This window comes from Hypanus sabinus, chromosome 25, assembly GCF_030144855.1.
Source record: "Hypanus sabinus isolate sHypSab1 chromosome 25, sHypSab1.hap1, whole genome shotgun sequence".
Lineage (NCBI taxonomy): Eukaryota > Metazoa > Chordata > Chondrichthyes > Myliobatiformes > Dasyatidae > Hypanus > Hypanus sabinus.
Window position 1 is genome coordinate 6,358,819 of NC_082730.1, and position 23,072 is coordinate 6,381,890.

Genomic DNA, 23,072 nt, shown 5'->3' on the forward strand with positions numbered 1-23,072 from the left:
CAAGGTGAAGCAGTACATTCTGCACCTATGTCTTGTGCTCTAACTTTATGCTGGATTAGATGTTGGATAATGGGGGTGGGGTTGGGGGTAGATGGGCAGGGATATAAACTTGAGTACATCCGAATACCAGCACATACTCATTTTGTTTGTATGGCAGGTTCTGCAACCGAACATCGACAACTGTCAGCTCTTTGGAAGATTCTATAACTACCACTTCTCTGGAAATGTCTGCTGCTTGAAGTACAGTACATGGTATTATATCCTCAAAATTCAATTCAACTTTAACTTTGTCCACACTTTGTTTCAAGTTTAGTCTCAGTCCTCAATGAGGACAGTGAAGCTACCTATCACTTTAGTTCTCCACTCTACACCTATCCTGAACTCACTGGCCTCCTGATCCCGCTCAACAAAGATCAAAGAACAGCAAGTTATCTTGATGCAATGAGGCCTTTAGGACAAAAGCAATTTCAATGATTTCAGATAAGTATTCACTCTAGCCTTGTGCATTATCTTCAATATTTCAACTCCCCACCCCCACCAGCACATGCTCCATAGCTACTGCTTGGCCAAATTAATATTTCCAGTGCAACACACAAAATGCTGGAGGAACGCAGCAGGTCAGGCATCATCTATGGAATCAGCTGATCAGCCAAGCTGAGATCCTTCATTAGGACTGGAAATGAAGGGGAAAAATGCCTCAATAAGGAGATGGGGGTGGGGGAAAGGGAAAGAGGACAAGCTAGAAGGTGTTAGGTGAAGCCAGGCAGGTGGGGTGGAGGGATGAAGTAAGCTCTCAGGTGATAGGTGGAAAAGACAAAGCTCTCGAAGAGGGAATCTGATAGGAGACGACAAGATCATGGGAGAAAGACTGGTGCACCAAGGGGTGGAGAAGAGTTAAGAGACCAGAGTGGAGAATAGAAGTGGAAGGGGATATGAAAAAATTGCCAGAAGTTGGAGGAATCAGTGTTGATGCCATCAGGTTGGAGGATACCTTGACGGAATGTGAGATGTTGCTCATCCAGCCTGAGAGTGGCCTCATTGTGGCATGAGACACAACTATGGACTGATATGCTAGAACAGGAATTGGAATTAAAATGGCTCACCCCCAGGAAATGGGCAGGTGTAGCACTTGTGCTGCTTGCAAAGATAAGTGTGAGGAGGGAAATCAGTGGGGAGGGATGAATGGACAAGGAAATCATGGAGGGATTGACCCCTGTGGAGAGCAGCACATTGACTTTATTATTTTAACATGTGATTCACTTGCATTCTGCCCAACCAAAGCCCTTACCCGTCACCCCTGATGTTTTCATTTGAAGCCCGCTTACCTCTAGCTTTTCCCATTCTGGTGAAGCTATCAACCTAAAATGCTCAGATACCACCTGAGTTGCTGGCAATTCTTTTTGAAAATAAAATACTTTTAATATTGGAGATCTATAGAGGGTAACAAACAGTGTTCTTTGCTCCTCTCTGTAGATGCTGCCTCACCTTTTGAATTCCTCCACTATTTTGAGTGCCTTACTTTGGATTTCCAACATCTGCACTCTCATATTAGTGTTCTCTATTTTACTCTGACAGATCTCCAATGTTAACAGTAGCTTGGAGAAAAAGTTGTTTTAAACAAGCCAGAAGAAAACTGACTCGTTACACAGATCGGAAAATCATCATATAATTCCGTCAAGGAAGCAGAACTGACTGCATGCACAAATACAAAACTAAAACACTAAATATGTTTAAAATGGTAATTAAAACAGATTTCATTTTTAGTTCAGTACCTTTGCACTTTGGAAAGGGATGATTCCAATTTCCATCACTTTCACAGATAAGCTTGCGTTCACCGATCAATGAGTAGTCGCCATGGCATGAAACTTTGGCCACCATTCCGTATTCCCATGAGTCTGTAGAAAGCCTTGATATTTCGCCATTCTCAATGGCCGGAATGTCAGGACATTTAACAACTGGCAACAGATGTACTTTAGTTAATGCCCAGAGCAGACCATCACATCACACCTTTAACTTCATGGTTAAAAATCAAACTAGCTCAGTAAAAATTCAACAGCACTCTATTGTCAAGTCACTTTTATTGTCATTTTGACCATAACTGCTGGTACAGTAAATAGTAAAAATGAGACAATGTTTTTCAGGACCATAGTGTTACATGACACGTTACATGACACATTACCAAAACTAGACTGAACTATGTAAAAAACAACACAAAGGGGAAAAAAAACAAACAAACATACATATAACAACTAGACTACAGACCTACCCAGGACTGCATAAAGTGCGCAAAACAGTGCAGGCATTACAATAAATAACAAACAGGACAATAGGGCAAGGTGTCAGACTAGGTGCTGGGTATTGAGGAGTCTGATAGCTTGGGGGAAGAAACTGTTACGTAGTCTGGTTGTGAGAGCCCGAATGTTTCGGTGCCTAATCCCAGACGGCAGGAGGGAGAAGAGATTGTAAGAGGGGTGCATGGGGTCCTTCATAATGCTGTTTGCTTTGCGGATGCAGCATGTAGTGTAAATGTCTGTGATGGCGGGAAGAGAGACCCCGGTGATCTTCTCAGCTGACCTCACTACCCGCTGCAGGGTCTTGCGATCAGAGATAGTGCAATTTCCGAACCAGGCAGTGATGCAGCTGCTCAGGATGCTCTCAATACAGCCCCTGTAGAATGTGATGAGGTTGGGGGGTGGGAGATGGACTTTTCTCAGCCTTCGCAGAAAGTAGAGATGCTGCTGGGCTTTCTTTGCTATGGAGCTGGTGTCGAGGGACCAGGTGAGATTCTCTGCCAAGTGGACACCAAGAAATGAGGTGCTCTTTACAGTCTCTACCGAGGAGCCGCCGATGTTCAGCAGGGAGTGGTCGCTCCGTGCCCTCCCGAAGTCAACAACCATCTCTTTTGTTTTGTTCACATTCAGAGACAGGTTGTTGGCTCTGCACCAGTCCGTTAGCCGCTGCACCTCCTCTCTGTAAGCTGACTCGTCGTTCTTGCTGATGAGACTCACCACAGTCGTGCCATTGGCAAACTTGATGATGTGGTTCAAGCTGTGTGTTGCAGCAGTCGTGGTTCAGCAGAGTGAACACCAGTGGACAGAGCAAACAGCCCTGGGACTGTGTAGCACTTCAGAATAAAAGCAAATCTCATCCTCCCCAATACATATTCAAACCCCCATGACCACATATCCACCTTTCACAATCTAGGCACCCACTTTGAACTTAGACCAACTCATCCCCAGGGGAGAGACACATACACAGCAGCACAGTGCTCAATATAATACTTTACAACGTCAGCAATCGGGATTCAATTCTGACGCCGTCAGTAAAGAATTTGTTACGTTGTTCCTGTGACTGAATGGGTTTCCTCCAGATGTTAGTTTCCTCCCACAGTCCAGACATACAGATGCAAGAATAAGTTTGTGAATTCTTTGCAATTACTTACTTTTCTACATTAATTACTCATAAAACACAGGCGGATCATCTAAGTTACAACAGACAAAATAATCAGCTTAAACTAATAACACAAACAATTCTAATTTTCATGTCTTTATTGAACACATTGTTTAATCATTCAGTCTAGGCTGGAAAAAGTACGTGAACCCTTGTATTTCATAACTGGTAGAATCTCCTTCAGCAGCAATAATCTCCAACAAACTTTGCCTGTAGCTGCTGATAACAATGATGAGGAGGAATTTTACACCATTACACCATACAAAACTGTTTCAGTTCATCAATGTATCTTGAGTACCTTGCATGAACCGCCCTCTTTGTGATTCTCTACAATTCTTCTTCTCAAGTCCTCTGAAAGTTATTTTGATCGAGGCATGGTGCATATAAACAGATCTTTAAGAAGAGCAGGCTGCTGGTAACTTGATTTTGTGTAAGGCAAAACACATCTACAATCCACAGCTCCAATTTCACCTCATTGATGGAACACCTGACTCCAAGTAGCTTTTGTAGAAGGCATTACCCCAGAGGTTCACATACTTCTTTGAACCTTGTCTGTGATTTTTTAAATGGCGTACTTCTTATCAATACTGAGTGCAAGTGTTTTTGTTATTAGTTTAGGCAGATTGTGTTTGTCTATTATTGTGACTTGGATGAAGATCAGACCACATTTTATGAGTACCTAATGCAGGAAGCCAATAATTGCAAAGGCTCACAAACTTTTTCTTCGAACTGTATGTGTTGCATTAATGGCAAACTCAAGAGGTTCTGCAGATGCTGGAAATTCAGCAGAGTAACAGAGACAAAATGCTGGAGGAATTTAGCAGGTAAGACAATATGCATGAAGAGCAATGAACAGTTGACATTTCAGGATGACACCTTTCTTCAGGACTGTTAAAGGCTTCTTGCCCTTTCTTTCTGGTCCCTGATGAAGAATCCCATGAAGAGCCTCAGCTTGAAACATCAACTGTTTATTCCTCTTCATAGATGCTGCCTGACCTGTTGAGTTCCTCCAGCATCTACATTGCCCCGAAAGCATGGCGACATCTGTGGTCTGCTCCCAAGCACATTGGGCATTGTCACAAAATGATGCTTTACACTTTATGTTTCCAAGTCCATGTGACAAATAAAGCTAACCTTTGTTAGGATCTGGGAAAACTCCTTTGAAGTTATCTCAGATTATCACTTTGGTTCTGGATTCTCCCACTCTCCTCAAATCTTTTCTACAGCCAGAAAAGATCAAACTCATGCTGGCATACACTAAGCCCAGGGAAAGCAACCCAGCTACATTCACTGTACAACCACAAAGCCCCAGCAAAGCCTTAACTACAGTAGTGCATGCTTCTGATGATATTGGGTAACAGCAAGTGGGGAAGACATTACTGCCTGGTATGGAGTTCCCAATCACAGTCGGCTTCAGGATTCTGTTAACACACTCAACTGTTAACTTCAGCTTGCGTCTCTTGAGGTAGTCCAGTGGATGTTGAGGTGTGCTTAGGATCATTATCCTGTCGTAGAAGCCATCCTCTTTTCATCTTCAGCTCTTTCCCAGAATTTGCTGGTATTTAATTGAATTCATTCTTCCCTCTACCACTGAAATGTTCCCTGTGCCACTGGCTGCAACACAAGCCCAAAACATGATCAATCCAACCCCATGCTTAACAGATGGAGAGGTGTTCTTTTAACGAAATTCTGCATCCTTTGTTCTCCAAACATACCTTTGCTCATTGCGGCCAAAAAGTTCTATTTTAACTTCATCAGTCCACAGGCCTTGTTTCCAAAATGCATCAGACTTGTTTAGATGTTCCTTTGCAAACTTCTGATGCTGAATTTTGTGGTAAGGATGCAGGAAAGGTTTTCTTCTGATGACTCTTCCATGAAGGTCATATTTGTGCAGGTGTCGCTGCACCGTAGAACAGTGCACCACCACTCCAGAGTCTGCTAAATCTTCCTGAAGGTCTTTTGCAGTCAAACAGGGGTTTTGATTTGCCTTTCTAGCAATCCTACGAGCAGTTCTCTCAGAAAGTTTTCTTGGTCTTCCAGACCTCAACTTGACCTCCGCCGTTCCTGTTAACTGCCATTTCTTAATTACATTACAAACTGAGGAAACCGCTACCTGAAAACATTTTGCTATCTTCTTATAGCCTTCTCCTGCTTTGTGGGCATCATTTATTTTAATTTTCAGAGTGCTAGGCAGCTGCTTAGGGGAGCCCATGGCTGCTGATGGTTGGGACAAGGTTTGGGGTGTAAGGGTATTTATAAAGCTTTGAAATTTGTATCACCTGGCCTTTCCTAATCATGACTGTGAACAAACCATAGCCCTAACAAGCTAATTAAGGTCTGAGATCTTGGTAAAAGTTATCTGAGAGCTCAAATCTCTTGGGGTGCCCAAACTTCTGCATGGTGCTCCTTTCCTTTGTTTCCCCACTCTAAAATCGTACAAAACAAAAATAATACACTAATCTTGCTTAAAATGTTGAAAAGAATGTTTCATCTTTAACTTTAAGACTTTTGGAGATCAGTTCATCTTCTACTCACTTAACTATTCATAGTAACAGAAATTTTGACCAGAGTACTCAAACTTTTGCATGCATACATATATATTTCTTGCTATAATTAACATTTTAAACTAAGTATTACAATTTACTGTTACTGAAAAACATATTTCATGTCACATGCCGGTGACATTAAACCTGATTCTGAATCTCAGCTCACCTTCACATGTAGGTACCTGGCCACTCCATCCATCAACTTCACACAACCGGTAATTTCTACCCACCATCATATATCTAAAGAGGTGACAAAATTTTAAAAATTATCTCAGAGAAGTTAAAGTTAGAGCAATGATATCAGGAAGAGACTTGCAAATACATTCCATTAATTTGAAATTATTCATCACAGGACTTTATAAGAGGAAAATATGTAGCTACATTGCTAGATGGAAAAACATTAAATAAGTGATCTGCAACACTGCCATCCAAGATCAGAATTAATATTTCTCCTAATGTAGGAAAAATATAAGCATGAACTAAATGCTAACTTTTCATTTGTATTTTAAGGGACCATGTGACAAAACAAATTCAGATTAACATGGAACATGCTGGAGCAATTTCGCTAGCATCCGAGTAGATAAAAGCACTCCATTAGATCGAATAAAAAGACTCAGCCCAAAAGATCAACTGTTTGAATCAGACAACCAACTTCCCAATGGTAACAAATCCATGACATTTAAAAGCGTGGAGTGACCAAGATGGACAAATGTCACAAAGTGCAAGTGGAGACTCTCACACCGAGGTGCTCAACACTAAAGTGGAGAATGTCATTTATTTATTAATTTTATTTAAAGACACAGCACTGTAATGAGCCCTTGCCACTCAATTACAGCCATCTGTCCAATCAACCTACTAACCCGTACATCGTTGGAACACGGGAGGAAATCAGAACACCCGGAAGACATCCATGCAGTCCTGGGGAGAATGTACAAACTCCTTACAGACAGCAGTGAGAATTGAACCCAGGTTACCGATGTTTTAAGTATTACGCCAACCACAATTTCCCAATTATTGGACATTAGCAACTCTGGGAAGGTCAGTGTTTATTGCTTTTCTCCATTGTCTTTGAGAAAGTGATGGAGTTGTCATCCTTCAGGTGAAATTGTTCCCACAGCAGCACTGAATGGGGAGATAGGCCCAAGGAGTAAGGCCGATCAAAAACTCCCCTAACTAGACCACTCCACCAAACACCACTGCTTTATCATTTCCTGCCTGTCAGCTGATGTGCAGACACTGCTGTGCCTGCCATCACTCTACAGACACACTATCTACTTACATTTATTGTACTTTTTATTTTTGGGCTCTTAACATGTAATTTTTCATGCTGCTTCGGATCCGGAGAAACAACTATTTTGTTCTCCTTTACACTTGTACGCTGGAAATGACATTAAAAAACCTGGAATGCAGGCCCTTGGGCATAACTGGCTGATGCTGTTCAAGGTATCCAACTAATTTAATGTGTTTAGCCCATATCACTCTAAACCAAGGCTTCACAACCTTTATATCCCTTGGAAGAGGAATTCTTCTAAGAGGAATTTACCCATGAGGCAGTGCGGCACGGCAGCAGCGGCCTTTCAGACCTGGTGTTACTTTAATTTAATTTTCTATTTTAAATTTGATACACAATTTTCGATTAGGGCACATGGATAACAGAGTGGCTATCTACCATCGCCAGACACTACTATAATACAGAGATCGTCCAAAAACAAACCTCCACAAAGATCTGCTGGCTGAATTACGCGACGTCGGCTTGCTGAGGGGAACGGGCCTACAATCCTCAGACTTGCCTGATGTTGGGAGCCAGAGATGGTGTCATCAAAAGCGATGTGCGAGGAAGCAGAAGCGAGGCAAACAGGCAAGGGTCCGTGCCAGGCTAAAAGCAAACCCTAACCAGCCAGCTCTCCCGTCCATTCTGCTCTCCAATGTCCGCTCCCTGGACAATAAAATGGACTACATCCGACTCCAACGTAATACTCGGCGGGAGTACAGAGTTTGCTCCGCGTTTGACTTCACAGAGACGTGGCGCACTGATGGGATTTCGGACGCTGCCATCCAGCTAGACGGGCTAGCGTTTTTTCGTTCGGACAGAGATGCAGCTCTCTCCGGTAAGGTTCGCGGTGGCGGTGTCTGTATTTATATTGACATGGAATGGCGCTGCTGGTTTCCAGACACTGCTCATCACTAGTGGAGTTTGTGGCAATTCGATGCAGACCATTTAATTTGAAACGGGAATTCACCTCTGTCCTTATATTTGGCGTCTACATCCCCCCCAGCGCTAATGCTAAGGAGGCGCTCTGTGAACTGTACGTGGCTATTAGCGAACTGCAGAACGCACATCCTGATGATCTGTTTATTGTTGCCAGTGATTTTAACCATGCAAACCGTAAGTCAGTGCTCCCCAAATTCCATCAGTATGTGGACTTTGCAACAAGGGGGGAAAACGCATTGGACCTGGTTCACACAAACATCCCCGATGCGTACCGGGCAGAGCCTCGGTTACTCAGACCACATCTCTGTTATGCTAATCCCAGCATACAAACCGCTCGTCAGGCGCTCCAGACCAGTTCAGAAGCAGGTGAAAACCTGGCCAGCAGGAGCCATCTCTGCTCTTCAAGACAGCTTTGAGCACGCTGGCTGGCACATGTCAGGGAGGCTGCAACCGATGGCGGCTCTACCAGCTTAGAGGAGTACACAGCATCAGTGACCAGCTACATCAGCAAGTGCATTGATGATGTTACTCTGTCCAAGACCATCACTATGCGTGCCAACCAGAAGCCGTGGATGACCGTAGAGGTGCGTGCCCTGCTGAGGTCCCGCGACTCCACCTTCAAAGCAGGCGACAATGCAGCTTTAACAACAGCGAGGGCCAAACTGTCCCGAGCCATCAGAGAGGCAAAGCGTGCACACGCCCAGCTAATCCACAGTTACTTCCAGGACAGCGGCGACACACAGCACATGTGGAAGGGCATCCAGGACATCACCAATTACAAGACAATATCACCTGACTGTACAGGTGATGCCTCCCTCCCAAATGCGCTTAATAACTACTACGCCTGGTTTGAGGCGGAAAATGACATGGCGGTGAGGAAGTCCACCCCTCCTGCGACTGACCAGGTGTTGTGTCTCTCTGTGGCCAACGTGAGAAGAACCCTGTGCAGGGTCAACCCACGGAAGGCTGCTGGACCAGACAACATCCCTGGTAGAGTGCTGACGATGTGCAGACCAGCTAGCAGATGTTCTCACTGACATCTTCAACATCTCCCTGAGCAGTGCCACCATTCCAACGTGCTTCAAAGCCGCCACCATCCCTGCTGCCCCCTTCACTGGACCCCCTGCAGTTTGTATACCGTCCCAACCGCTCAACAGATGACGCCATTGTCACTACCCTACACCTGGACAAAAAAGACACATATGTTCAGATGCTGTTCATAGACTTTAGTTCAGCATTCAACACAATCATCCCTCAGGAACTGATTGGAAAGCTGAGCCTATTGGGCCTGAACACCTCCCTCTACAACTGGATCCTAGACTTCCTGACTGGGAGATCTCAGTCAGTCCGGATTGGGAGCAGCATCTCCAACACCATCGCACTGAGCACAGGGGCTCCCCAGGGTTGTGTATTCAGTCCACTGCTGTTCACTCTGCTGACCCACGACTGTGCTGCAACACACAGCTCGAACCACATCATCAAGTTCGCCGATGACACCATCGTGGTGGGTCTCATCAGCAAGAACGACGAGTCAGCTTACAGAGAGGAGGTGCAGCGGCTAATGGACTGGTGCAGAGCCAACAACCTGTCTCTTAATGTGAACAAAACAAAAGAGATGGTTGTTGACTTCAGGAGGGCATGGAGCGACCACTCCCTGCTGAACATCGACGGCTCCTCGGTACAGATCGTAAAGAACACCAAATTTCTTGGTGTTCACCTGATGGAGAATCTCACCTGGTCCCTCAGCACCAGCTGCATAGCAAAGAAAGCCCAGCAACGTCTCTACTTTCTGCGAAGGCTGAGGAAAGTCCATCTCTTACCCCTCATCCTCATCACATTTCTACAGGGGTTGTATTGAGAGCGTCCTGAGCAACCGTATAACTGCCTGGTTCGGAAATTGCACCATCTCGGATCGCAAGACCCTGCAGCGGATAGTGAGGTCAGCTGAGAAGATCATCGGGGGTCTCTCTTCCCGCCATCACGGACATCTACACTACATGCTGCATCCAAAAAGGAAACAGCATTATGAAGGACCCCATGCTCCCCTCATACAATCTCTTCTCCCTCCTGCCGTCTGGGAAAAGGCTCTGAAGCATTCAGGCTCTTACGACCAGATGATATAACAATTTCTTCCCCCAAGATATCAGACTCCTTAATATCCAAAGCCTGGTCTGACACCTTGCCCCACTGTCCTGTTTATTATTTATTGTAATGCCGGTACTGTTTTTGTGCACTTTATGCAGTCCAGTGTACGTCTGTAGTCTAGTGTAGCTTTCTCTGTGTTGTTATTTTATTACGTAGTTCAGTCTAGTTTTTTGTACTGTGTCATGTAAACCATGGTCCTGAAAAACACTCTTATTTTTACGATGCACTGTACCAGCAGTTATGGTCGAAATGACAATAAAAGTTGACTTGACTTGACTTGAAGAAGAAGAAGAATAGCCCTTAACTCGGCAATGGAGTTATCGGGGCACCGTCATGACAGTGATTGTTTAGCAAGCTATTCTTGTTTTTACGAGGCCGAGTTGCTAGTTCGACGCTCAACCCGACTCCTGCTCTTATCACGTAGCTGTCCAAGTACTCCCGTTATTGTACCACCCTTACCTACCCCTTTCCGACAGCTAATCCCATATGCTGTCCAGCTTCTCGGTTTTTCCACCACCTTCTCTTCTGTTCTGATGCTGACACTATTGCAATAATTTGTAAAACTGAAATATTAACTCAACTCTTTTCTTTCAGTCAAATATGTGAATACTCACCCTTCATTACAATAAAATGTAATCTTACTTCCAAAAGTATTGTCACCCTGGTAATACCCATTCATAATATCCCCTGGACTTCCACAGCTCTTTGCTGAATGAAAAAAGGAGAAAAAAAAAATCGGAATGTTACAAAATGTTGGTATGCCTTTCCAATACAATTCACTGAAATGTAAGAAAAACACTATACTGATGCACACTTTTTCCAGATCGTACTAAATATTAATTAATTTCAAAGTTCAGGGTGAGCAAGGTAATTTATTCAAGACATTAAACTCCTCAGGAAATTACAGTGGCATTTTACCCTTCATTAAATTAATCTTGACATTACTGTTCGTAAAATAAGCTCGTCCTTAAATTTCAGTTTGCTTTTTCTCACTGAGGCTCAGATTAGCAGATTTTCACTCGTGTCTAAAAGGCAGAGCAGTACACTGGAGAATCAGATTTGCGTCAGGAAGCGTCTGACTCCCATGAACCACACTCCAGCTAACTTACTTCAGACCTGGAGAGAATGGGGACTGAGAAAAGATGCAGATTGCAGAATGGGAGAAGTTATTGAGTGAGAAAGGATTAGTTATTCAGTACTTACGTGTACAGGTGGCTTGTAATGGTTCCCAAACACCTTCATTACAAGTAATAGATCTGCGATCGTTTTGAGAAAAAGTATAACCAGGGTTACATAGGTAAGAGACCCTGGATCCACTTGCAAATGATTCCGTCCCACGATACCTATCTTCTAGCATGCCATTTTCCAATTTTGGTGGCTTGCTACATTCCCCTTAAAAAAAAGAAAAGAATTAGTCTTTTTAATTTGCAACTAGCACAAGAGATGCATGCCTCGAAAAGACTCTCTTAAGCTATTTTGCTTCCATCCAGTTCAAAGCTTTTTGACAATGTTTTTGCCTTGGTGACGCCAAATATTGAAATGTACAATATGGGAAATTAAGTAAAATTAAACATAAATACAAGTACAGAAGCAACTAACAGTGTTTTCTCTGCAAACTCTGAGTTATCATTGATGTTAGGTCCATCACTGACTATAAAGTCCTCCTCCTCTACAACCAGCAACACCACACTAGCTGAGCAGCTAAACTTCTTTGCTCAGTTTGACAGGGACGACAACGAACCAGTCATGAAGACCTTCATACCGGAGGACACAGTGCTGAAACTGAACGTTAGGCTACACAAGCTGGACTCAATATATCAATTTGTAACTGCATTCTGGACTTTCCTACCAATCACACCAGTGAGACAAGGCAAGGATGCAAAATCTCCCTGACCCTGAACACCGGTGCACCACAGGAATGTGTACTAAGCATTCCTCTTTACATTCTTTTCACCCACTCCATCCTTAACTTCGCAGGCAACACCTAGTTGACTGGATTAATTACAAACAACAATGACACAGCATACAGAGAGGAGGGACAGAAACTGTTGGAGTGGTGCAATAACTATAACATTTCACTCAAAGTAAAAAACAAAAAGAAATGATTATTGATCTCAGGAAATCAAGAAGGTATGAGCAAGCTCCACTACTCATAAGCAGCGAAACAGTAGAAAGGGACTCCAGTTTTAAGTTCTTGGGAATGAACACCACAGAGCAGCTCCCTTGAACCACCAACATCTCCTTGATAATCAGAAAGGCTCAGCAATGCCTATACAGTCGGCCCTCCTTATCTGCTGATTCCGCATGCACGAATTCAACCAACCGCGAATCGCGAGAACCTGGAAGTGCTCTTCCAGCACTTGTTGTTCGAGCATGTGCAGACTTTTTTCCCTTGTTATTTTTCCCTAAACAATGCAGTATAACAACCACTTTACATAGCATTTGTATTATGAATGATCTAGAGATGATCTAAAGTACACGGGAGGATGGGTTATCGTGCATCTGGATCAAAAAAGATCGGAAGTTCTCTTACTAAGCAAGTCGGAACAGGTACATCTGGTATTATTTAGCATCAGTTAGTCAAACGTTTGTCTTAGTATATAGTATATATTTTACCTTTCTATGCATATAAAACACTTGTTTCAGCGCCGGGCTCGGGAACGGAATTTTTTGAGTTTGATCCAGTGACAGGCCACTTCTGAGTGCACTCTCCATCCATGGCAGGTTGATGTGGAGGATAAAAAACCCAAAACCCAATAATTAAACCACTGCGTTGCTTAGTAATAATTGTAGCTTTCATCGGGGCAGAGCCTTTCTCACTTTCTCCTTTAAAATTGTTCCGATCGTTGACCGACGTAGCCATGACCGATGGTGTTTCACTTCTTTCTGATCGCTTTATTATTTCCACTTTATTTTCAATTGTGATAGTGATTATATTCGTGAACAGAAATACTGTGCATTCAGAGTTCTGGCGCCGGGTCCTAATGTCCACCGCACTGAGACAGGGTAAATAAAGTCTGTGGTTCTGCTAGGTCCTAAGATCCACCGCACTGAGACAGGTTGAAAAAGGGACTTTGAGCATCCGTGAAGGGTCCCAGAACCAATCCCTTGCGGATAAGGAGGGCCGACTGTATTACCTTTCAGTTTAAAGTAGTGGTCACCAACCAGTCGATCATGATCGACCGGTCAATCTTTGAGACTTTCCTGGTAGATCCTGGAAATAAATGAAAAATGCGCACCAGGCAGAAAAGACGGGAAGTAAAACCCCGCAACCTGGAACCAACCTCTCCCCACAGACAGCTCTCCGCAGCGGGAGCACCGCTATATCACCATTATTCTAATCAGCATCGACCTCGCTTTACAATGCAGACATCCCACCTCTCCCGGAAATTGATAGCGGCTCCCTGTCACCCGCAAATTATATACAATATCCTGGAAGTCGATTTTTTTGAGAGAGCGAGAGACAGAAAGAGACAGCGAGTGCGCAAGAGGGCAACAGAGAGAGGGCGCGTGCGAAATAGAGCACCATGGCAGATTGTAGCAAGAAAAAAATATAAAACGCACTTCACACCAGATGGCACTAAAGTGTACCCCTGCTTAATAGGGGTAAAAAATAATGACAGTGTTGCTCACTGCTCTGTTTGCAACAGTGACTTTTCTATTGCCCTTGGTGGGTTAAAATGGAAAATACATGCTGAGGTGAGTTTTACAGGTGTCAGTCCTTCATTAGCATAGCTAATGTTATTTAAACTAGCTTGGAGCTGCTCTATTGCAGACATCCCACCTCTCCCGGGAGTCTCCCACAAATTGATTGTGCTACCTCCCTGAATTGAGTTTTTGCAGGGTGGGATGTCTGATAATGTTCACATTACAACACTTCTTCCCCCTTTAAATTCCAACATTCCCCAGATGTAAAAGAACTGGGAAACAAAAAAAAAGTGGTATCATTATCTTGCGTTCCTCTGAAACTTATACTAGCGTCTCAGTAACAGTTTACCAATACAAAACACCTGAAAAACGTGGCAGGTTCAACATTCAGTCTAACAAAGGAAACTGTCCATTCAAATATTCAGTCTGTGAGGAGGTTTGCCAGGGCACTGTGCTGCAACATATTAAAATTATGAAATCTAAGTACAGGAGCTGTCTTACTGACAGACACCTCAGAATGTCTCAGACTGGCTGTCTAGTCATGAGACAAATTTCAGTGATCTAGCAGAAAGTATTCAGCCCCAGTCATCACACTGAGTGCAACAGTCAATTTTTATTCATTTATTTTTTTATGTTGAAATATATTAAATAATGAAACATAGAATTAAAGGTATTGTAATGTGAGCATTATAAAAAACAAGTAATACCAATTTACAGAAAGCTGGCTGTAAAGAGAGACCGCTTCCAGAGCAACGGGGCTCCACTTCTGGTCCCTTCTGCCCGGTGCACATGCGTGTGTCTGAACAATTTAGTAGGTCGATCTTGCCTGTAATTCATTTGCTTATTTATTATTTATTATTTATTATTTAGATTACGTATTGCATTGAACTTCTGCTAAGTTAACAAATTTCACGTCACATGCCAGTGATGATAAACCTGATTCTGATCGTGTCGTTGAGAGTACATTGACCTACTTACTGCATGATAGTACAGCACACCAGCTGCAACAGGTTCGACCAAAAAGCACTTCAATGAGTCATCAGGACTAAACAGAACATCACTGGGACACAACTACCCGATATGGAAACCATCTACAAATAACGATATCTACGCTGTCATACAAAATCGTGATGGATTCGTCCCACCCCAGTACATCCTGCAGGAGATACAGAAACATCTCTGAGTGGACATTCAGACTGAAAAACAATTTTCCCCCTAGGGCTGTCATACAACTAAACAATGACACACCCACACATTGTCCACAGACACTATGGACAACCTTCAAGTGAAGTGGATGGGCATAATACTTGACCTGACTTTATACTTAGTCATTGTGTTTTGTAGGATGGGCATGTGCAAAACTTGAATGTGGCAGCCACTGATCCTCTTAATTTTAGAGTGGTTTGTTTTTATTTGCTAGTGGTTTGACTAGCTGGTAGAACAAAGAGATCTCGGAATACAGGTCCATAATTCATTGGAAGATACAGCACAGGTTTGTAAAGGAAGCTTTTGGCACAGTTTGCCATCATAAGTCAATGTACAAGTACAGGAGATGGGATGTTATGTTGAAGTTTTATAAGATGATGGTGAGGCCTAATTTGGAGTATTGTGTGCAGTTCTGGTCCCCTACATACAGTTAAGATGTAAATTATACCGAAAGCGTACAGAGAAAATTTCCAAGGATGTTGCTGGGCCTGGAGGATCTGGTTATACCGATTGACTAGGTTAGGACTTTGTTCCCTAGAATTCCCTGGAATGTAGAAGATTGAGAGGAGATTTGAAAGGTATAAAATATTACAAGGGGCACAGATAGTATTTTAAAATCTGAAGTTTGTAATGCAATAAATAAGAAGAAAGGAAAGGCAGCAGGTCCTGATGAATTAGCAATAGAACAAATTATCAACTTTACACATACTAGAACAGGTTACTAAGAACGGGACAGAGACAATTGTAGTGGGATTAGATGCCAAGAAAGCTTTTGATTCAATTAGATCGGGATCACCAACTTTTTTTTGCACCGCGGACTGGTTTAATATTGACAATATTCTTGCAGACTGGCTGACTGGGGGGGGGGCGGGGAGGAGAGATATTAATCATGACTGGAATATAGATAAGTCAACAATAAGTTACTTATAAGTGGCTAATACCTAAACCCTTTTAGAAACAAAATTGAGTGTAACAAATTTAATATTAAACACAGCACATATTTTCCTCGCATGAATATAGAGACGACAATTATAAGTCACTTATAAATCAATAGCATCATAACATTTTAAGTAACATTTGGATATTAAACACAGTGCATATTTTCCTCCCATAAATATATAAAACCATTGCAACACACCAATATCGCTGAATCAGTGGGAGACCTGGGCTTTTTTCCCCCTGCAACAAGACATCACCATTGAGGGGTGATGGGAGATAGCGATACTCGAAGGGGGTTCCTTATGTCCAGTCTATTCTGCAATTTAGTTTTCATTGCATTCATTGCAGAAAACCCCGCCTCACAGAGATATGATGTGGAAATGGAAGCAACGTTTTCAGTGCTTTTGCGGCTATCTCAGGATATTCAGTCTTGACTTTGATCCAGAATACCGGCAGAGATGTTATGTCAAACATATTTTTCATCCCACCATCATTTGCAAGCTCAAGGAGTTGATCTTCTGCCCGCACTGACATGGATGATTCACCGGGGACATTCACAAACGAGTCATGCACCCATTCCTTTGCAATTCTTGGGTAATTTGCGGTTGGGAAGTAACGCTCGAATTCTGTCGACAGCAAAGATAGGTGATTGCACACCAGCTGTGAGAAGGACAATGCAGCCTCAGTCTCTCCCAAAATCCCAACTAATGTTGGGAACATGTCAAATATACCCTTGTCCACTCGCAGTCCCCACAGTTCCAGTTTGGCTTTGAAAGCAGACACTTCATCTGCCAACTTGAAGACAGCTGTCATTCTCCCCTGAAGTGACAAATTAAGTTCACTGAACAGGCTGAAGATGTCACACAGATAAGCAAGTATTGCTATCAGACTTCAGATACACATTCAGACTACACATCAGACTTCCAATTTAACTCGGAGTCCTGCCATGTGCAGAAGTTCGCTGATGACATGGCCATAGTGGGGTGTGTCAGGAATGGTCAGGAGGAAGAGTATAGGAAACTGATACAGGACTTTGTGATATGGTGCAACTCAAACTACCTGCGTCTCAATATCACCAAGACCAAGGAGATGGTGGTGGACTTTAGAAAACCTAGGCCTCATATGGAGCCAATGATCATTAATGGAGAATGTGTGGAGCAGGTTAAGACATACAAGTATCTGGGAGTGCAGTTAGACGAGAAGCTAGACCGGACTGCCAACACAGATGCCCTGTGCAGGAAAGCACAGAGTCGACTGTACTTTCTCAGAAGGCTGGCGTCATTCAATGTTTGTAGTGAGATGCTGAAGATGTTCTATCGGTCAGTTGTGGAGAGTGCCCTCTTCTTTGTGGTGGTGTGCTGGGGAGGCAGCATTAAAAAGAGGGACGCCTCACGTCTTAATAAGCTGGTAAGGAAGGCGGGCTCTGTCGTGGGCACAGAACTCGAGAATATGACATCGGTGGCAGAGAGGAGGGCGCTGAGTAGGCTACGGTCAATCTTGGAAAACCCTGAACATCCTCTGCACAGCACCATCCAGAGACAGAGAAGCGGCTTCAGCGGCAGGTTGCTGTCAATGCAATGCTCCTCAGACAGGATGAAGAGATCATTACTCCCCAACGTCACTCGGCTCTACAATTCAACCACCAGGGGCAAGACATGTTAAAGTGCCGGGGTTAGGACTGAGCTTAAGTTACCACTCAATGCACTTTAGTAAACTATTTAAGAACTTTTTAAAAGCTATTTATTAATGCTTTTTGGGAGGGTGATTTTAGATGCATATCATATTTATACTGAGTTAAATACTGTATGTAATTAGTTTTGCTACAATAAGTGTATGGGACACTGGAAAAATGTTGAATTTCCCTTTGGGGATGAATAAAGTATCTATCTATCTATCATCTATCACTCCTTGTCACTGAAATGCACTGCCAGTGGTGACTTTTTTCCTGAAAGAAATCTCTGTAGCGGCTCTCTTAACTCAAAAACCCTGGCCAGGGCTCTCCCCCTTGATAGCCACCTGACTTCAGTGTGTAAGAGAAGCATTTGTGCTCTGCATCCATTTCCTCGCAAAGCTGCTCAAACAGACGTGAGTTAAGGGCTTCAATTTGATTGATAACTTCAACAATGTCACTCAATACGCTGTTAAGATCAGGTGACATTTTTTGGCTAGTCAGCATTTCCCTGTGTATGACACAGTGTGTAGACTGGCATTCAGGGGCAACCTCTTTGACTCAGGTAGTGAAACCAGACGGCCGTCCAGTCATAGCTGCAGCCCCGTCTGCGCACATTTCAACACAGAGTGACCAGTCCAATTTGCCTGACATGTAGTCATTTAAAAACTGGAATAGTTCTGCCCCAGTTGTGTTAGTTGGCAGCAGCAGTGCACAAACATATCCTCTTGCACATCGTTTTGAAATGTATTATCGCACATAAACCAGCAGTATTGCCTTGTTGTCGACATCGGTAGACTCGTTGACCTGGATAGCATATCATGGTGACATGTTAAGCCGTTCCAACAGCTGTGCTTCGATGTCCTCCGCTATGTCACCGACTCTCCTTGAAACTGTGGTAGCTGAAAGAGAAACCTGTGCCATCTTGTTAACTGCAGCTTCTTCCAACAGTTCACGGCACATGTCCTTGGCAGCAGGCCGAATCAATTCTTCACCAACAGTGAAAGGCTTCTTAGCCTTAGCAATACGGCTAGCCACTGAGTACGACGCTCTCAGAGCAGCAGCATTTGTGGAGGTGGTGGCTCTCAGCACTTGCTTCTGTCTCGCTTGCCCACATTTTTTCCACTCAAAAAAACTCAATGGGTTTGTCTTTAAGTGCAGGGTGCTTGGACTCAGGGTGCCATAGTAGTTTTGAGGGCTTCATTGCCTCATTAGACAGCTTGTCTCCACATATCAGACACAGGGGCTTGGAGCGTGCGAGTCACCAGTCGCATTAAAGCCATATTTTATGTATGACTCGTCTTATTTTCTGTTGAAGGAAGCTTTCCTTTTTTTTGCAGTCTCGGCCTGAGCTGTCTCTGTGTTATCATCATTGTTAGGCCCTTTATGTCCCTACCACCTCTTCCAAAGAAACTCTCAAGTGACATTTGTTTTTTAACTCATCAAGTAGTTGTCGGTCAATGACCGACTGATGACCTTGCATGCGTTCAAGTTCAACAGTGGGCGTGACAGGGAATGAGGAAAGGTGCAACTGACTCATATCGCCAAATCATATCGTTGCCTCGCGGCCTGGTAGCACATGCTTTGCGGCCCAGTGGTTGGGGCCCACTGAGTTAGATGGGTTAGATCCTATACAAGGTGTTAGGAAGATTCGGCTTTCAAGAAAAGTTTATTAAAGTAATCCAGACTTTATATGCCAGGCCTATAGCTCAAATTAAGATAAACAGGGACCTCTCTGACTTTTTTTTAATTTTAGAGAGAGGAATTAGACAGGGATGCCCAATTTCCCCTCTCCTCTTTGCAATATACATTAAACTTTTAGCCCAACCAGTAAGACAGAGTGAAATTGTAAAAGGTATCAAGGTGGCAGGGATTGACCAGAAGGTGGCGCTATTTGCAGAAGACATCTTAGTCTATTTGAGCGAACCAGAAAAACCATGCATCGGATTGTTTACACTATTGGACGAGTTCCAGAAAATATCAGGTTATAAAATTAATGTGAAGAAAATGCAGGTTATGTCCCTAAATTATACAGCATCCAAAAAACTGCAGGATACGTATGATCTTAAATGGGAAGCTAAATCATTAAAATATTTAGGAATAACACTACCAAAAGATCTTTCAACATTGTTACAGATAAATTATGGGCCATTAATTTCAGAGATAAAAACAGATATACATAGATGGAATCTTATCCCCTTTTTAAGTTTAAATTCAAGGATAAATACCATAAAAATGAATATTGTCCCTCGGTTACTTTACTTTTTCCAGACTTTACCTGTGGAGGTAGGTGATAATCAATTCAGGGAACGGGGCAATTGGATTTCCTGCTTTATCTGGCAAGGGAAGAAACCTAGAATCTGATTTAACACCTTACAGTTAGGAAAGGAAAGAGAAGGCATGGTACTTCCTTGCTTAAGAAACTATGTTTAGCTTCACAGATAACCCCTTTGTTGTATTGGTGTAACGGGCAATACAAGGCTAGATGGAAGGAAACAGAATTTGGATTGATTAAGTTTTCCTCCACAGGCCTCAACTGTGGACAAAGGATTGATGGCCCAGTTGGAAAAGATTAAAAACAGCTAGATAAATCTCACACTAAAAGCATGGCAGAAGGTGGCTAATTCATGTGGAATCTACAACATGCTAAAACTTTTCAGATGGTGTGCTTAAGATACCGAATTCCTGCCCAACAGAGGAGATTAAAAAACTTGAATTATGGACAAAGAAAGGCCTTACAACCTCTCATTCACACACAAAAGTGCATTACCAAGGTTTCAATACCTGAAGGACAAACACAGCCTAGAACACAACGACTTTTTTTTAAGGTACCTTCAAGTATGACACTACTTTAACCAGAATTGTAGTTATACAGACTTATCAACAGCAGAATTAGAATTTTTCAAGATTCTGAAATTGGCTGACAGCTCAATACTAAGTCAATCAATTTCTCAATTATATAATGCCCTCTCTCATGCCAAAAAGGAAAACACGTTTTATATTAAAGAGAAGTGGGAGAAAGAAGCTGGGTTGATACTCTAAGACTGTGGTTTTGTGAAAGACAAAGGTACAAGAAACACGATATTGATGTTAAGGATTCTATCAGAACGAGCTATTCAAGTGCAGAAAGATTAGTTTGTTTTATTGACTGCACAAAAGCATTTGATAAAGTGAAGCACAGTAAGTTATTTGAAATATTACAGGGAACTCTAGATCTAGATTCGAAAGACCTCCGCCTAATCAGAAATCTGTACTGGGAACAAACTGCCGCTGTAAGAATAGATGGAGAAGTGAGGCAGTCCCAAAAGAGGCGTTAGACAAGGGTGTGTTTTTTCCCTACTTGTTTAATGAGTACATTGAAACAATATTACAAAAAATAACAGACATCTTGGGAATCACAGTTGGTGGTGAAAACATCAATAATTTCAGATATATAGATAACACTGTGTTAATTGCAAGTATAGAGGAAGAACTACAAAACTGAATTGATACGGTTGTTGAAGAAAAGTGCAAAAATGGGTCTATCTATCAATTGCAAAAAGACAATGTATGGTGATATCCAAAAAGAAGGAGAATCCTATCTGCAGGCTGAGAACAAACAGGGAAGGCATAAAACAAGTACAGAACTTTTGCTACTTAGGAGGCTGGGTGACATCAGATGGCAGGTACGACATGGACATCAAGAGAAGAATAGGGATGGCAAAAGACACCTTTATGAGAATGAAGAGTATACTGACCAACTGACAACACTAGGCATGACAACCTGTCTCAGAGAACTAAAATGTTATGGTTATCCAGTTGTGTAATATAGCTCTGAATGTTGGACAATATCTAGTAACATGAGGAAACGAATTAAAGCAGCAGAGATGTGGTTTTTTGAGGAGGATGCAAAGAATATCATTGACGAAACAACTATCCAACAAGGATGAATGGAGCAAGCACAGAAAGAGAAATAATGTATCAGATCATGAAAAGGCAAAGCAACTTCATTGGACATGTGATTAGGAAAGAGGAATTAGAACGCATGGTAATTATGGGAAAGATTGAAGGGAAGAAAGCAAGTGGAAGACAAAGACAAATGATGATGGAGATAGCAGCCAGAGAACTGGAAATGAATACCAATGAATTGATCCATTTAACCCAAAACAGTAGTGTGTGTGCCATGGCAGTCAAAGCTCAAACTGGGCATGGCACCTCAAGTCGTCACTTTTTATTGTCATTTCGACCATAACTGCTGGTACAGTACACAGCAAAAACGAGACGTTTTTCAGGACCATGGTGCTACATGAAACGATACAAAAACTACAAAGAAACAAAGTAAAACAGCACAAAATAACTACACTAGACTGCAGACCTACCTAGGACTGCATAAAGTGCACAAAACAATGCAGGCATTACAATAAATAATAAACATAAGCACGGTAGAAGGCCGTAAGTTGGTGTCAGTGCAGACTCTTGGTATCGAGGAGCCTAATGATGATGATGATGACAGATAGGGTAAATGCAAGCAGGATTTTTCCACTGAGGCTGGGTGGGATTACAACTGGGTGAAAGGTGAAAAGTCTAATGGGAACATGAGGGCAATCTTCTTCACTCAAAGGGTTGTGAGAGTGTGGAATGAGCTGCCAGCACAAGTGGTCCATGCGAGCTCGATTTCAACATTTAAGTGAAGTTCGAATAGATTCGTGGATGGAGGGCTAATGGTCCCGTGCACATCGATGGGATTAGGCAGGTTAAATATGTAGGCACGGACTAGATGGGCCAAAGGGCCTGTTTTGGTGCTCTGACAAGAGGGTGAAGCAACCTATGGCACATTTGTGTTAATCAGCCGGTGGACTGAGCACTAGAGTTGGCACGTCGTGTTACAGCCGCCCAAAACGTTAGCATCTCCTCTCCAGACCCCGTAGGGAACAAGACGCGAGAAAGCGGCTGAGTGAATCAAAGCAAGATCACAGCGGGAATGCTGAGAGATTGTCGGCAACCTTACACAGCCAACACAGGAACGGTGCAGATCTCTCAGAGCCGACCGGATAGCAGTGAGCCCAATCCCTAACGACAAACACTCCCCTCGTCACTCCGGCCCGGATACCCAGGCCCCGTCCCCGTCCCCGTCCCGACCGAGCCCCGGCGCGCTCACCTGCCCCCGAGGCCCTCGCCACGATCGCCCAGAGCAAAGCAAACAACAACGCAACCGCCATAGTCGCCACCGGAAATTACCGCAGCCTGCGTGACGGCAACGCCGGAAGGGCGACTCCAG

General features: G+C 43.1%; 1 protein-coding gene across 4 annotated transcripts in view; it reads right to left on the minus strand.

The window, feature by feature from the left end:
• Nucleotides 1-23,066, minus strand: part of LOC132380951 (membrane cofactor protein-like) — a 53,199-nt gene extending 30,133 nt beyond the window's left edge. Inside the window, exons 1-5 of one of the 4 annotated variants that reach the window (XM_059949970.1) lie at nt 22,953-23,066; nt 11,557-11,745; nt 10,968-11,061; nt 6,163-6,236; nt 1,773-1,955 (exon numbers count right to left, since the gene is read on the minus strand). In XM_059949970.1, the coding sequence (XP_059805953.1) occupies nt 1,773-1,955; nt 6,163-6,236; nt 10,968-11,061; nt 11,557-11,745; nt 22,953-23,013 (601 nt within the window). In that variant the 5' untranslated portion in view covers nt 23,014-23,066. Of the gene's footprint in view, nt 1-1,772; nt 1,956-6,162; nt 6,237-10,967; nt 11,062-11,556; nt 11,746-11,952; nt 12,108-12,969; nt 13,132-22,952 lie in introns of those variants that run through there. The other 3 variants (XM_059949972.1, XM_059949973.1, XM_059949971.1) reach the window with 3 other exon arrangements.
• Between the last annotated feature and the right edge of the window lie 6 nt (nt 23,067-23,072).